Source organism: Lepidochelys kempii, chromosome 2 (genome assembly GCF_965140285.1).
Source record: "Lepidochelys kempii isolate rLepKem1 chromosome 2, rLepKem1.hap1, whole genome shotgun sequence".
NCBI lineage: Eukaryota > Metazoa > Chordata > Testudines > Cheloniidae > Lepidochelys > Lepidochelys kempii.
This window is the reverse complement of record NC_136381.1, coordinates 47,692,594-47,707,026: the sequence shown is the minus strand read 5'-3', so window position 1 is coordinate 47,707,026 and position 14,433 is coordinate 47,692,594. Positions and strand designations below refer to the sequence as shown.

General features: G+C 42.3%; 1 protein-coding gene across 6 annotated transcripts in view; it reads right to left on the bottom strand.

Moving 5' to 3' along the window:
* The window catches only part of MMP16 (matrix metallopeptidase 16), a 251,058-nt gene that overhangs the window by 134,119 nt on the left and 102,506 nt on the right, over positions 1 to 14,433 (bottom strand). For all 6 annotated transcript variants that reach the window (XM_073330638.2, XM_073330639.2, XM_073330641.2 and 3 more), the window contains exon 2: positions 5,170 to 5,318. In XM_073330638.2, coding sequence (XP_073186739.1) covers positions 5,170 to 5,318 — 149 coding nt within the window. The remainder of the gene's footprint in view (positions 1 to 5,169; positions 5,319 to 14,433) is intronic.

Genomic DNA, 14,433 nt, shown 5'->3' with positions numbered 1-14,433 from the left:
TCACATGGATAACACAATTGATGGTTATTAAATCTTTGTATTTGGGGTATATTCTTTCCCCCAATCTCCCTGTGTATCAGTAGGTGAACTGACAACTATAAAGCACATTGACTCATGCATTTCTGGTCAATTTGGAAACAGCATAAATTGACAAAAATAGAAATGAACTTTCAACAATAAAATATTTTCTCAAGCAACAAAAGGGAAACAACTGTTGTTGTTTACGAAAACGGAGGCTTTCTAGGAATGTCTTTTTCCTTAGTTCATTATTTACACTTATATTTGAACCTGTAGAACTCATCTGTGTAACAGCTCTTCTGGAGTATTATTTTAAGTGAATTCAACACTTAAGAAAGGTGCCAGATTGACAGCACTTGTGACTGAAGTCTTTGCTTTGGCTACAGGATACTGCACACCAAATTCTGCTCTCAGTCCATCGACGTAAACAGTGAGGAACTCCACTGAAGTCAATGAAGTTACACCAGGGTGGATCCAGAGTAAATGAGAGCCAAATATGACGCAATATATACCCTGAGCAGCCCCAGACTCCATATAATTCCACCCTAACTTTGTAAATCTAGAGAACCTTGTACTGAATATGTCCATGATTATTATTCAAGCTAAACAGAGCCCTAGATAGGCTTTGCTTCACAAGTAGGGATGGTGAGCAACTTTTTGAATAAACTTTGAGTTGGAAAATGCCAATTTGTCAAAACCAAAACTTTTCACAGACACAGTTTTGAACGTCGATCGCAGATATCCAAAGAGAGTTCCCTAACCACCAAGCTATAAAATCAGTCTCTCTTGTGCTGGCCACATGAATATTTAATTTATACAAAATGGAACAGTTCAAACAGGAGAAATTGAGACCGGCTGAGTCTATAACCTAGTGGGTAGGACACTGGGCTGTGGGACACAATGATTCAAGTCCCTGTTCCAAATCAGATACAACAGGACTAACATCAGGTCTCTTACTTTGCAGGTAAGTGTCTAACCAATGGACTATTGGCTATCATTTGCCAAGAGGGGAAAGAGTTCCTCTTTCTCTCTCTCTCTCATTTTTTTACGGACAATTTTGAAAGGTTGCATTTATGTTCTGATGTGGAATAAAAACAAATTTCAAAACTTCAAAAATGTCCACTAATGGAATTCTTGTTTTCTGGCCAGCCCTATTAACAGGTGCTCTCAGTTGTTACTTTTTTTTATCTTAAATAATCTTATGTGAGCATCAATATCTACATTTTTCAGAAAGAAATAGAGGAATGATCTGGACCATTTTTTTAAAAGAAGGAACAACCTTGGCTACCAAAACAAGAAGAGGCAAAACTGGGAGAGAGAGAGTTACAAAGACTAATGTTAGATTCAGCAACTGAAAAAAAAAACAACAACAACCCATTGACAGTTTAAGGATCCCACTGAAGGGTATTTTTTTTCTTCAGGGTTCCCTTCTCTTATCCTTTATTTCCTTCCCAGCCCCCCAACCTCAAGGACCCCACCATGGCATTACATCATTTCCACAAGAGTCTGATTTCAAGTCCATTAGTCAATGGAAATCTTTTCATTAACTTCAGCAGTCTCTGGATCAGGCCCTTAGTCAGCAAAGATGGATATGGTTCCCTTTCCTCCCTGTGTTAGACAAAGGGAGTCTCTGGAGATTGATGTAAGATGTTCCATTTCATGCCAGGGACTGAGTGTGCTGCCTCTGTAATAGCTCGTATCCACAACTAGTCTAGGAAACCAAGTTCAAGGCTTCAGCTCAGAAAATGTGCATGGCTAATCCTCATATGTTGTTTTCATATCCAGTGCTATGGCAGCTACTAAAACAAACCACTGTTTTTGATTTAATAGCTCAAAATTTCTGCTCATTATCATTTCTAAGTATTAAAAACTGACAATTAATATATAAGCAGCAGAGGCCACAGAGAAGTGGAACTCCACCATATCCTAATTGTTTCTGCAGAAACAGGCTTGTAGAGAGCTCCTGAAAAGAGTATTACTGGAAGCATGCTCATTATTTGACTTAAAAAAAATTACAGAACATTTCTTTCATGAACTTCGTCAAACATCACATTCTATTTAGAAACTTGTGAACTATAATACTATCACTGGGGCAGGCAATGTTCTACACTAGAGCACTTATTCTAGGGTATCTGTGTTTTAATTAATACAGTTTTGGCAGAAATGTACATCAGATGACTGCAGAATGGCATAGCTACTCTTTTTACCATAGATTGCTACAGTAAGCTAGACTTTTGTTGATTTATTTCAGGCAAGTGAAAATGTAGAAAACTGATCAAATGCGTTAACTTTTGAAAACAGCATTTCTATGAAGTGTTTACTGAGGATATTAATATATGGATGTCATCATGTAAAATACTAATGAAAACGCCAAACAATGTTCTTACTGGATACAATCTCCTTCCTGTTAGCATGTCATTACAATGATTTCTTTCTTTTCCACCTCTTTCTCCCAGGCCCCATCTATAAAACAGTTATCAGGTTTCTCAAGTTCTCTGATAAACAAATTCCAAAATACATCAACAAAGCCATTATGGAAACAGCATGTAAAAAGGGACAGGTGAACTCCTATAATATTTTTGTATGCCAAATATTCCTTAAGGGATATTTTGTTTTATACAAAAACAAAGTCCTCCCAAAAGACTTTTGATGATGCTGTTGCTGCATATATTTCTCTACTAATATTCCCAAAGTTGGTTCCTGTCAAGCAACTGTATTAAGCTCTTTTAATTGTTTGTCCTCTGATGACTAAGTGGTAATCTCTTCTCAATGCATGGGAAATAGGCAGGTAAAGCCCTGTGCAACAAGATGAGAACAAACTCTATTTCTACTGGTTTCAGAGTAACAGTCGTGTTAGTCTGTATTCGCAAAAAGAAAAGGAGTACTTGTGGCACCTTAGAGACTAAACAATTTATTTGAGCATGAGCTTCTACTAGGTCCTCACTGCAGTATTTATTTTGTACAGTGAGTGTCGTCTGTTGGTTCCCAAACTTTTATTACCAGGTTTATTATCCACAAAGGAAGAAATGTAACATTGTCAGATATTTCTAGCTGAAAAAAAAGTGTTTTCCTCTCTCCAGATCAGACTGTTCCAAAATATTACAATATCTGAATAATTTAAAAGGACTAATTCTGTTATTAGTTACATAGATGGAGCTTCCATTGATTTCAAATGTCAAATGGATGTAACTGAGGGCCAGCTTTGGCCCTGTATGTATGCTCGTCTCTCAACATAAATGCCCGATGGGCCAGATTCTGCCTTCAAATTACTCTCATGCAACCTAGTTGAAGTCAGAGGAAATGCAAGTGTGCAAGTGAATGCAGAACTCACCCCAAGTGGCTTACATGTGCCTAGGAGAAAAAGACAACATTCCAGAGTTTGTACAGTGTGCTTCTGGATGTGAACAAGCACATCATGCTTTACTACGTACATTGAGGAAGACAGATGGTCAAGTATACAAGAGAACACAAAACAAAAGATTAGAACTGCTGTGTAAGACAACTTTACTTGTATCCCATGTGGCACGGAAATAAGACAGGCTTGCCAATTTTCTAGCTAACGTGCCCACTTTAGTTTAGCTTCGTTTGAAATTTCTGGGCATTTCCAAATATTTTTCGTTCAGACAGAAGCTCTTTATATCTGCTGCTCGACACCCAGTAGCAGAGAACGGCCACTACCTTTCCCCTGCTTTGCCACGTCCTATCCTTCCCTTGCCACCAACTCACAACAGATCCTTTTCCTTCCAGCAGAATAAAGGGGCTCCTCAAAACCACCACAAATGCAGCATTTAAAAACCCAGTAGTGGGTGGGGCAGCTACACTCTCCCTGCAAAGCTCAATCATTTCAGCTCCGCAAGGAACCTTATCTGTAATCACTACTCTGGAGGCTGAATCCAAAACTTGCTTCTGAACCTGGTTATTTCACAAGGTAGCATACACTTTCTGTTTCTCTTCCTGCTGCATTATCTGTTACAAGGTCTTTTAAATTCCTAAGTCTAGGGACGTCTGACCCCCTCATATCCCCTTAGGGCTGCCCTAAAAACTGCTTCGCTTTATTGCTTTTCAGTGCAATAATGCATGTGCTATTGGGATACAACGATTTTTCCATCCTTCTTTGGCATCAGCAGTTTAGGTAGACCCTTTCCTAAACTGCCAAGTGATTGAAAATCATTCCTGTCAGCTATTTTACTGTGAAAGAATAACAACATATGCCACATTTGGGGGAGGGCTGGGCACAAGAGAGAAGAATTCTTTTCAGAAAGCTTTTTGTTAATTTTAGAATAAGAGTATGGATTCATTTGCATGTAATAACCAGTGGATATATTGCCATGGTGCTATATTTTTCCTCTCTTGATATTCAAGCAAAGTAACTTATCTAAAAAAAGAAATAAAATCCCCGTTAAGTTTCCACAGAGAAAAGGCAAGCAAGCAGTTTATTTGTTACAAGTGTCCAGGTTCGTTTTCTTAAGCGTGCACTACTATCCTTTTATGATTATTCTTTTTCTTTGACATTGCTTTATGTCTTTGTACATTTCAATCACGGTGTTACACCAAGTTAGGCTGTGTACACCAATATAAAATGCAACATGGCAAGGAAATCATACATTATACGCTCCACATCACTCACATTTCAGAGAGCTTGCAAAACTAAAAGATCTATTTTATATTAAAATAATCACGTGTTTATGGTACTGGAAACCATTAAATGAATGGACCAGTGGACAGCCTGAAATATTTTTGCATTGAGGAAGAGAAAGGAATCTTCCCTGACGATTTTCCACCAAAGGGAGAGTCACCTTGAAATGTTTATGCCCACCAGGATACTTTTTCTGACATTTTTCTTATCCATGATCAGCTGGCTTCTGTGTCGCCTTCTGTGTTATCTATTAGCCGTTCCCACAGTTAACCCTCCAATCCTTTATTTTTAATCACACTTCAAAAGCAGAGGGCAAGGGGCTGACAGGGGAAATTTGCCAACTGGCCAGTATGAAATAGAGCAGAAAAAATGAAGACATTTCCATTCCCCCTTTGAAATTGCTGCACTCTTTGGATATCCCAGTCATTGCAGTTCATGTGCTTTCAAGTTCCTACAGTCCTATTTTATTTTGTTGAAATATAGAAGTTGAGAGCACTTCAGTGCCAGTTACTTACTCAATTGTGTTCCTGTCCACTTTTCCTGTCATATTAATGCCATAGAACTGCTGCATGGCAGCTATAGCTGATTGCATGGTCTCTGCAGAGCGTAACACCGACATGCTGGGGTCAGTTGGTGGAAGGTAGCCATACTTTTGTAACCATACCTGCAATGACAAGTACAGTTCCTATTACATAGAAATTACAGTTAAGTAAAATATTACCTAGTAGTTAGCCTCCATGTCATATCTGATGAAGATTTTAATTCACTAAACATAAACCATGTAAGTTAGTTTGTAAAGAAGAAATTCTTTGAGGCTTTTATCTCACCAACTTTACTAAGGATTCTGCTGTTTTAAGACCAAGAGCAGTTTATATTCTTGAGACAGTTCTCATTATTATCTGCAAGTGCCAGCTTCAATTATTTACAGTATTTATTTATTTCAAGTAATAATTGAAGCACTTGTCCCTGGCTCTAGGCACTTCTACCAATTTTTAAAGCAGACAAATTATAAAATCCATCACACATATGTCAGATATAATTGACTACCCACGTGGTGCACAATAATATTTGCCCATTATAACAATAAATCTACAATGGCTCTTATACACAATAACACTGTTCTTATTTCCTTCTCAAACAGTCATGAAGAAGATGGGTTTGAAACATGCGAAGAAGGTTAGCAAGTCCTTACTCTCACAGGCAAAAGGGTGGGGAGGAGGGGCATGAGGAAGTACCAGAGTCAACGCCGATTCCTGGTGAAAAACCTGCTAACAGCCTCCTCCTTTCTAAATCAACATGAATCTAGCTTAGATGCTTATGATGCTCCTAATTGTGATAGTATGGTATGTGATCAGAGGTGATTACTCCTGGGGGAGGGGCAGGTCCCAAACCATTTAAGGTTTTATAGGAGGGGTGGCTAAACTGATTGACCCTCCAAGCCACATATGACAATCTTCAGAAGTTCAAGAGCTGGGGTGCACCTGCTGGGGCTTCAGCCTGCGTGAAGAGGAGTCTTGTGGCCAATGGAAGGTGCAGGAAGCGGTGGCCAGCACATCCCTGCAGCCCGTGTCGTTTCCCACAGCTCCCATTGGCCAGGAATGGCAAACCACAGCCACTGGGAACTGCAGAGGGCTATGCCTGCAGATGGTCAATGTAAACAAAATGTCTTGCAGCCCTCCAGCAGATTACCCTATGGGCTGTGTGCCTAAGGTTGCCAACACCTGCTCTATACCAAGGGTTCTCAACCTTTCTCTTTCTGAGTCGCTCCACCTTCCCCAATATCCTATAAAAACTCCACGGCCCACTTATACCACAATAACTTGTTTTCTGCATATAAAAGCCAGAGTCGGTGTTAGGGGTAACAAGCACGGCAACTGCCTGGGGTCTCATGCCACAGGGGCCCCCCTTCCTCCCCCCTGCCCCATAAAGCTTCATTACTGGTGGGGCTCAAGACACAGGTTTCAACCCCATGCAGCAAGACTTCAGCTTTCTGTCCTGGGCCCCAGCAAGTCTAATGCTGGCCCTGCTTGTTGCCCCCCCCAAAAAAAACCTTCTCACAGCTCCTCAAAGGGCCTCGGACCACTGGTTGAGAACCACTGCTCTATACCCAAGGTACCTACATGGCCTCCATCACCACAGTATCTGAGATGCTCACAATCTTTAATGTATTTATCCTCACAATATCCCTGTGAGGTAGGAAAGTGCCATCACCCCCATTTCACAGATGGGGAACTGAGGCATAGAGGGCTCTTTCGCTGCAGCCCCAATTTGTGAATTCGAGGCTCTCCCCTTCACTCATCTTATTCATTAATCCACAGCTCTACCTCCAAGCAAGCTTTTCTAATCAGTGAATTTGGGGCTTCTCCACCATAAATGAATTTCAGGCTTCTCTCTCTCCACCTAATCACTGAATTATGATCCTTTTCCAATCTTCTAAAGTTGGGGTGACAAGACTAGATCCTCTGGCACCCTGAATGAAAGAACTCTTAGGACACGTGAGAAAGAACTATCCTTTATGACCTCTCACATAAGCAACCACCCTAGAGCAACTCCATCCACCCTCACAAGGGAGCACAGATATGTAGCAACACTTTGTGGTCAACAATATCAATATCAAATGAATCAGATGAAAAAAGTACAGCCACACCTTCTCAGTCCTACTTGGCCTCATGTTAGACCATATGCCTGGCTGGATAAAAATGCAACAGCAGAGGTCTCACTGTGTCATTCATCCAAGCCTTATTGTTCACCAAATCATTGATGGTGATAACTTTATTAACCACCGACCATCCATAAAAGATGAAGACATGGGTCATTGCCAACACAGGAACAAGCCTATTATATATGACTGAAATGAAACCCTCATGTTTATCAGCAGCTCAGAAGTCTTAACTCAAGTAGGCTTAAACTGTACCTGCCTACCACATCCACAGTTTGTGTACAATCAGAAGGATGATGCTGTGCTCATCTGGCTCTACAAAAAAGGGAGGTGTCCTACCAAGTCATTATTAGCATATGCCCTGCCCACTGCTGCCTCAACATATCAACTCAAAGCACAAATGCGGCTTAGCCCAATAGCAATGTTCCATGCAATGGAAGAGATTATACTGTCAGGTCCCATTTGACTCCAGCTTCCTCATTTTGGGCCAAAGTTCATTTACTTCATACACTTCTGCTCTCTGGACACCTTCTGGTTGATCAGGTCTCTGAATTTCAAGACTTTCCGGTAATGTTTTCAAATAATGAAAATCCTACCTGCTGCAATGCCTTCTACAGGAGGTCCACATCTGTTTTCATTCTTGGATTCTCACTCTCTAGGCTGGGGCCGCAGGAGCAGTGTGAAATGTGAGGTGGAGAAATAGGGAGCATAGTCTCCAGCAGATTAAACACAGAGTGGATGGGCTTTAAAGGGAATAGGTACGACTCCCCTAAGCAGAAAGTTGATGGTGACACTATGAAGACCCAAGAATGAGGTTATTTTCTGGGCTCACACTTATCACCTCAGAATAGAGCAGGTCAGGGGAAACAGAGACTTGCAGAGAGTGAGAACTATGTAGGAAATTAAAACAAACCAATTAAGTAAAGTGTGAAAGAAAAATCATTCTTGACAACACTTCACTGTTGCCTGAGACAGTACCAGCTTCTTCCTCTGGTATTCCAAATATGGATTTGTACCCTGTGGAGCAGAGACTGCCCTTCCTCAGTACTAAAATTAGATGTATCCTCTGTTCTAATCCAGTGCAGTGTTGTCAGGGAAGTGCACTTTCAGAACCCATCTCATACTCTAGGGAGCTCATCTAACATGAAATAAGAAAATAGTGAAGTACACTCCTCATACATGTAATGACTGGGGTTGCAGTGAAGACTGCATCAACTCTGTTACCCAGTTAACAGTGACAAAGTGTGTAATAGATTTCACTCATTTATGAGATTAATATAAAAAGATGCATGTTATCCCAAGTACAGTTTTCCAGGTAGAACTTTCCCATCATGCAGTAAACTGTATGGGGTAGTTTTCATATATATGTTTTTTACTCACTGTTCACAATAACCTCTTGGAAACCTGAAGTGTTTCATAACCAGTTTCCCCCCCTCCACTGCATATGCATACTAGTTTCCTACTAGGTTACCAATAAGCATTGGGCTGTAACAAAATGATTTTGGGATTATTTTAAGAAGAAATAAAGCATTGGGGCTGAAGTATTTTACATGAAAAAATAGAATCCCACAAATTTTAAACAAATTATATGAGTGACTTAGGAGGCAATTCTTATTTTCAAAAAGGGGCAAAGGTATTTACGTACCTGAGACGCATTGAAAGATAATAGGATTTAGGCACCTAAATGCCTATGTCACTTTTGAAAATGGGACACAGGCTCCTAAGTCATGTAGGCACTTTTGTAACTGTTACCATATGTCTATGTGAAAATGTACACCAATGGAGTTTCTTGAGTTACACTATTGTCCTTCAACCGTTACATGGCCTTCTTAGGGCTGCCCCAATAGTGCCTGTTGTAAACTGGAAATTGGTGTATTCTAATTACAAGCCTACCTGCTGTAACAAACACTGACGATTTTTCAGTGACAAACTGTTGAGGAAGATCAGAAACTATTGTTTACAGAGAACAGTATAGAGCAGAGGTGGGCAAACTACGGCCCGTGGGCCACATCCGGCCTGCGGGACCCTCCTGCCTGGCCCCTTAGCTCCTGGCTGGAGAGGCTAGCCCCCTGCCCCTCTACTGCTGTGCTCCCTTCCCCATTGTTCCCCCCTCCCCCGCAGCCTCACCTCGATGCCGGCACAATGCTCTGGGCGGCGGGGCTGTGAGCTCCTGGGGCCTCACAGCTGCAGAGCCTGGCCTGACCCGGTGCTTTGTGCTGTGTGGTGGTGGTGGCAGCATGGCCCGCCAGCCTCCGGTACACCAGGCAGCGAGGTAAGGGAGCAAGGAGCAGGGGGATAGAGGGCAGGGGAATTTGGGGTGGTGGTCAGAGGGTGGGGTGTGGATAGGGGTCGGGGTGGGAACAGAGGGTTGAATGTGGGCAGGGATCCCGGGGGGGTAGTCAGGAAGGAGTGGGGGCTGGATGGGGTTCCGGGGGCAGTCGGGGACAGGGCGAAGGGGTGGTTGGATGGGGCAGGGGTCCCGGGAGCGCAGTCAGGAATGAGAGGAGGGGTTGGATGGGGCATGAGTCCCGCGGGGCGAGGGGGGTGGAGGGCCACGACCTCCTCCTCTAACCGGCCTTCCATACAATTTCGCAAACCCAATGCAGCCCTCAGGCTAAAACGTTTGCCCGCCCCTGGTATAGGGTAATTTCTGCTCTGCTTCCCGCCCTCTATATTTCTGATTTCACCAGTCCTGTACTGAAGGGCTCTTCCTCTTTTTAATGTCCTGAGAAACAGCAGGGCCCTTCAAAGAGCACCGAAATTTTGGATGCCTTCTGCAGCATAGCTATTCGGTATGAAGCTTCCCCAGATGATAGGATAACAAGTCTTGTGGATGGGAGGAAGCAGTAGATATCATCCTATCTCAACTTCAGTAAGGCTTTTGACACTGTCTCACATGACTTTCTCATAAACAAAGTAACACAATATATCCTAGATGAACCTACCATAAAATGGGTGTACTACGGGCTGGACATCTGTACTCAAAGAGTAGTTATCAATGGTTCACAATTGAGCTGGAAGGGTATATTGAGTGAGGTCCCACCAGTTCTGTTCAATATGTTCATAAATGATTTGGCATAGAGAGTATACTTATAAAGTTTGCGGACAATACCAAGCTGGGAGGGGTTGCAAGTGCTTTGTAGGACAGGATTAGAATTCAACGTGATCTTGATGAACTAGACACATGGTCTGCATTAAAACGGTTGAACTTCAGTAAGGATAAATGCAAAGTACTCCACTTAGGAGGCAACAAGCAACTGCACACATACAAAGTGGGAAATGACTTCCTAGAAATAGTACTGCAGACAAGAATCTCGGGTTGATAGTGGATCACAAACTAAATATGGATCAACAATGTAACACTGTTGCAAAAAAAGCAAACATCATTTTGGAATGTTTTAGCATTTTGGAGTGTTGTAAGCAAGACATGAGAAATAATTCTTCCACTCTACTCAGCAGTGATAAACCTCCATTTGAGTGTCATGTCCAGTTCTGGGCACCACACTTCAGGAAAGATGTGGACAAATGGGAGAAAGTCCAGAGAAGAGCAACAAAAACAATTAAAGGTCTAGAAAACATGACCCTGAGGAAAGATTGGAAAAAACGGGTTTGTTTAGTCTGGAGAAGAGAAGACTGACTACAGTCGTCTAGCATGTAAAAAGTTGTTATAAGGAGGAGGGTGATAAATTGTTCTCCTTAACCATCGAGAACAGGACATAGGCTTAAATTGCAGTGAAGTAGATTTAGGTTGGACATTAGGCAAAGTTTCCTAACTGTAAAAGTAGTTAAACACTGGAACAAATTATCTAGGGAGGTTATGGAATCTCTATCCCTGGAGTTTTTAAGAACAGGTTAGACCAGTGGTGGGCAACCTGCCGGCCGCATGTGGCCCATCAGGGTAATCTGATTGCGGGGCCACGAGACATTTTGCGGACATTGACATTCCGCAGGCACGGTCCCCTGCAGCTCCCAGTGGCCGCAGTTCACCGTTCCCGGCCAATGGGAGCTGTGGGAAGCAGTGGGCAGGGATGTGCTGGCTGCCGCTTCCCGCAGCTCTCATTGGCCGGGAACGGAGAACCGCAGCCACTGGGAGCTGCAGGGGGCCATGCCTGAGGATGGTCACTGTCAGCAAAATGTCTGGTGGCCCGCAATCAGATTACCCTGATTCACCGCATGTGGGCCTCAGGTTGCTCACCACTGGGTTAGAGAAAGACCTGTCAGAGATGGTCTAGATAATATCTAGTCCTGCCTCAGTGCAGGGGACTAGACTAGGTAACCTGTCAAGGTACTTTCCAGTCCTACATTTCTATGATTTCTAAAACTTACCAAAGATAACATGTTAATATGTCATAAATAACAGCAACATAAACAGTGGGAGAAGGTATCCGAGCCTGTTAACAGTATCTATAAACATGGATAATAACTATAGCAATTAACAAATGAACTCAACAACTCTGACTGGTGTGTTTGGTGGAATCTGAGATAAAGGAAACAAGTTAACAACTAAGAAATCCTGACTCCTCAGAACCCACTGACCTGGATCTAATAAACAAGCCCTTTCTTTGAAACCTCATATTGGGGTGGAAGAGAACTTAATTGGAAACAACCACCTTCAGAAGTTCACAAACAACAATTCTGTCTGCTAGTACAAAGATGTCAAAACAAGTGTTTAGATGGAACAAAGGAGGAACCAAACTGCTGGCCTGCAAATTTAACAGATGTCCTCTCTTTCCAGACAGGAAAAAAGGTGACTGAGTTCTTGTCTAGTGAAAATACTGAAATAAACTGGATTGCTTTCTGAGCCCCACTGCCAGTACAAACGATCATTGTGACAGTTTGGGGATATGTCTGTGTCATGTTATGAATTTCAAGTTGTTTTATGAATGTCATTTATGATTGTAACCTTCATTGTGGATTAGATCATCCATCCTGAAGCAGGGAACTGACACCCAGTGGAGACACCTATGTCTGGGAATCAGTGACAGAGCAATAAAGGGCCAGCAGCACTGGAGTGGAACAATAGGTCTGCAGCTAGCAGGAGCCATTTACATTGAATGACTTTCTACCCAGAAGCTGACTAGGTAGGTATGGGAGCTAGGGGCCAGAGCCTGGAAACTCCCCAATACAATTTCCTGGGCAAGAAAGCTGACAAAGGCTTTTCCGAGCAAGAAGCCATTCCCTCAGCAGAAGCAAGACAGTTACCCCAAGAAGGACACATGGGTTGCCTAGTCCAAGGATTCAGACCAAACCCAGGACTGTCAGAGATAGTCACAATGAAGAGGGTTCAGAATAGTTGCTCTCCTAAGATCTAACACTGTACTGTTGTTTAAGAGTAAAAGTGTTCAGAAGGGCTGTGGCACTGGTTCCAGGGTCAGGACAGCTGGACTGTGGGGTCTCACTTCTTAGACCTGGGATCTGTACTGAGGAGTGCAACTGAAAGTCCCAGTCACTACCCAGACCCAGGGTACTTGGAAGCACATGGGATTCAGCAGTTGGACCCAACAGCAACAGACTGCTGTCCAGCTAGAGAGCGGGTTGGGACCAGTTGGGACATATTATGACCAAAAGCTTGGCCCTGGAAGGAAATTTCTTTGGGAGACATGATTCAATTATCCACAACAAGAGTGGATTTATTACTTTATTACTGACTGAAGACTGAGAAATTATTCAGGACAATGCTCTCCAGTCACTAATAGAAATCTCTGAAGAAGTCTATTATGAAGCCAGGCCCAGGGAACCACCTCCAGATATGAAACTAACTGTCCAAATAGATGTAAACACTCCCTCAGAGAGCATATGTTAAGAGACATTATCCTCCTTATGGCTTGCTGGATTTTCTGTAGCCTCTTAGAAAATGAGAATACTTTTATGAGGAGTGTGCTGTATGGAAGAAATTGGCCAGATAAGTAAGATGCTGGAAAAGGTGAAGAGAAGCTCTTGAAACTTATATAACTAAGTCATAGAAAGCCTGCAGAACCCTGTTTATGCCTAATTTGATTAATCCACAGAGAAGTCCCTAGAGGTGTCAGACTTCCATGTACACAGTTAATGACATTCTTTTTACTGAGGGCTGCTGTGATATCTCTGTCATATCTCTCCAGATCTTCTGTGAGATGGCCAAACCACAGGCAAGAGCTATTGTGCACAATATATCCAGGGTGAAACAAAGATAAATCTGGTGGGACAGGACAATGTGCCTATGAAAATCTGTCCTGAAGCCAGATAATTCCATACAATAACAATTTTATTCACACCAAAACTTAACTCTGAAATCATAGAATCATAGGACTGGAAGAGACCTCAAAAGGTCATCTAGTCCAGTCCTCTGCACTCATGGCAGGACTAAGTATTATCTAGACCATGCCTGACAGGTGTTTGTCTAACCTGTTCTTAAAAATCTCCAATGATGGAGATTCCACAACCTCCCCAAGCAATTTATTCCAGTGCTTAACCACCCTGACAGTTAGGAAGTTTTTCCTAATGTCCAACTTAAACCTCTCTTGCTGCAATTTAAAACCATTGCTTCTAATCCAATCCTCTGAGGCTAAGAAGAAATTTTTTTCTCCCTCCTCCTTGTAACAACCTTTTATGTATTTGACAACTGTTATCATGTCCCTGCTCAGGGACATATGCTCCTGAATTTACCTGAGAATAAATCCTTTGCAGTCTGTGTTCCTGCTGACCCAACAACATGAAAAAGCAATCCCATGAGAGTACCCTTTTATTTTATTTTAACTGGAAAGACACTGGGACAGAATTATCCAGGAGAAGAGCCCATATTGAGTACACTAATCCTTTATTATTTCTGTCATGACCCACACATGTGCAAAGTACCACTCCAAGTCCTTTGAAATGGGATAACCTATACTCTAGGAGCAAAACCAAACATGCTCCTGAATAGTCACAATGTTTCCCCATCTCTCTAATCTTAGGTCTGCAACTGTCTGCTCCTACCATGAGGATTAAATAAATGATTCACAGAGAATCAGGAAACTGAATAAGTGTCCCATTTTATTATTTTGGGGGGAGGGAGGCTCTAATTGGGAAAGGGCCCTATTGTGCTAGTCTGAACAAACCCAAAATAAAAGATAGTCCCTACCTCTTTCATGATGAAAGAGTA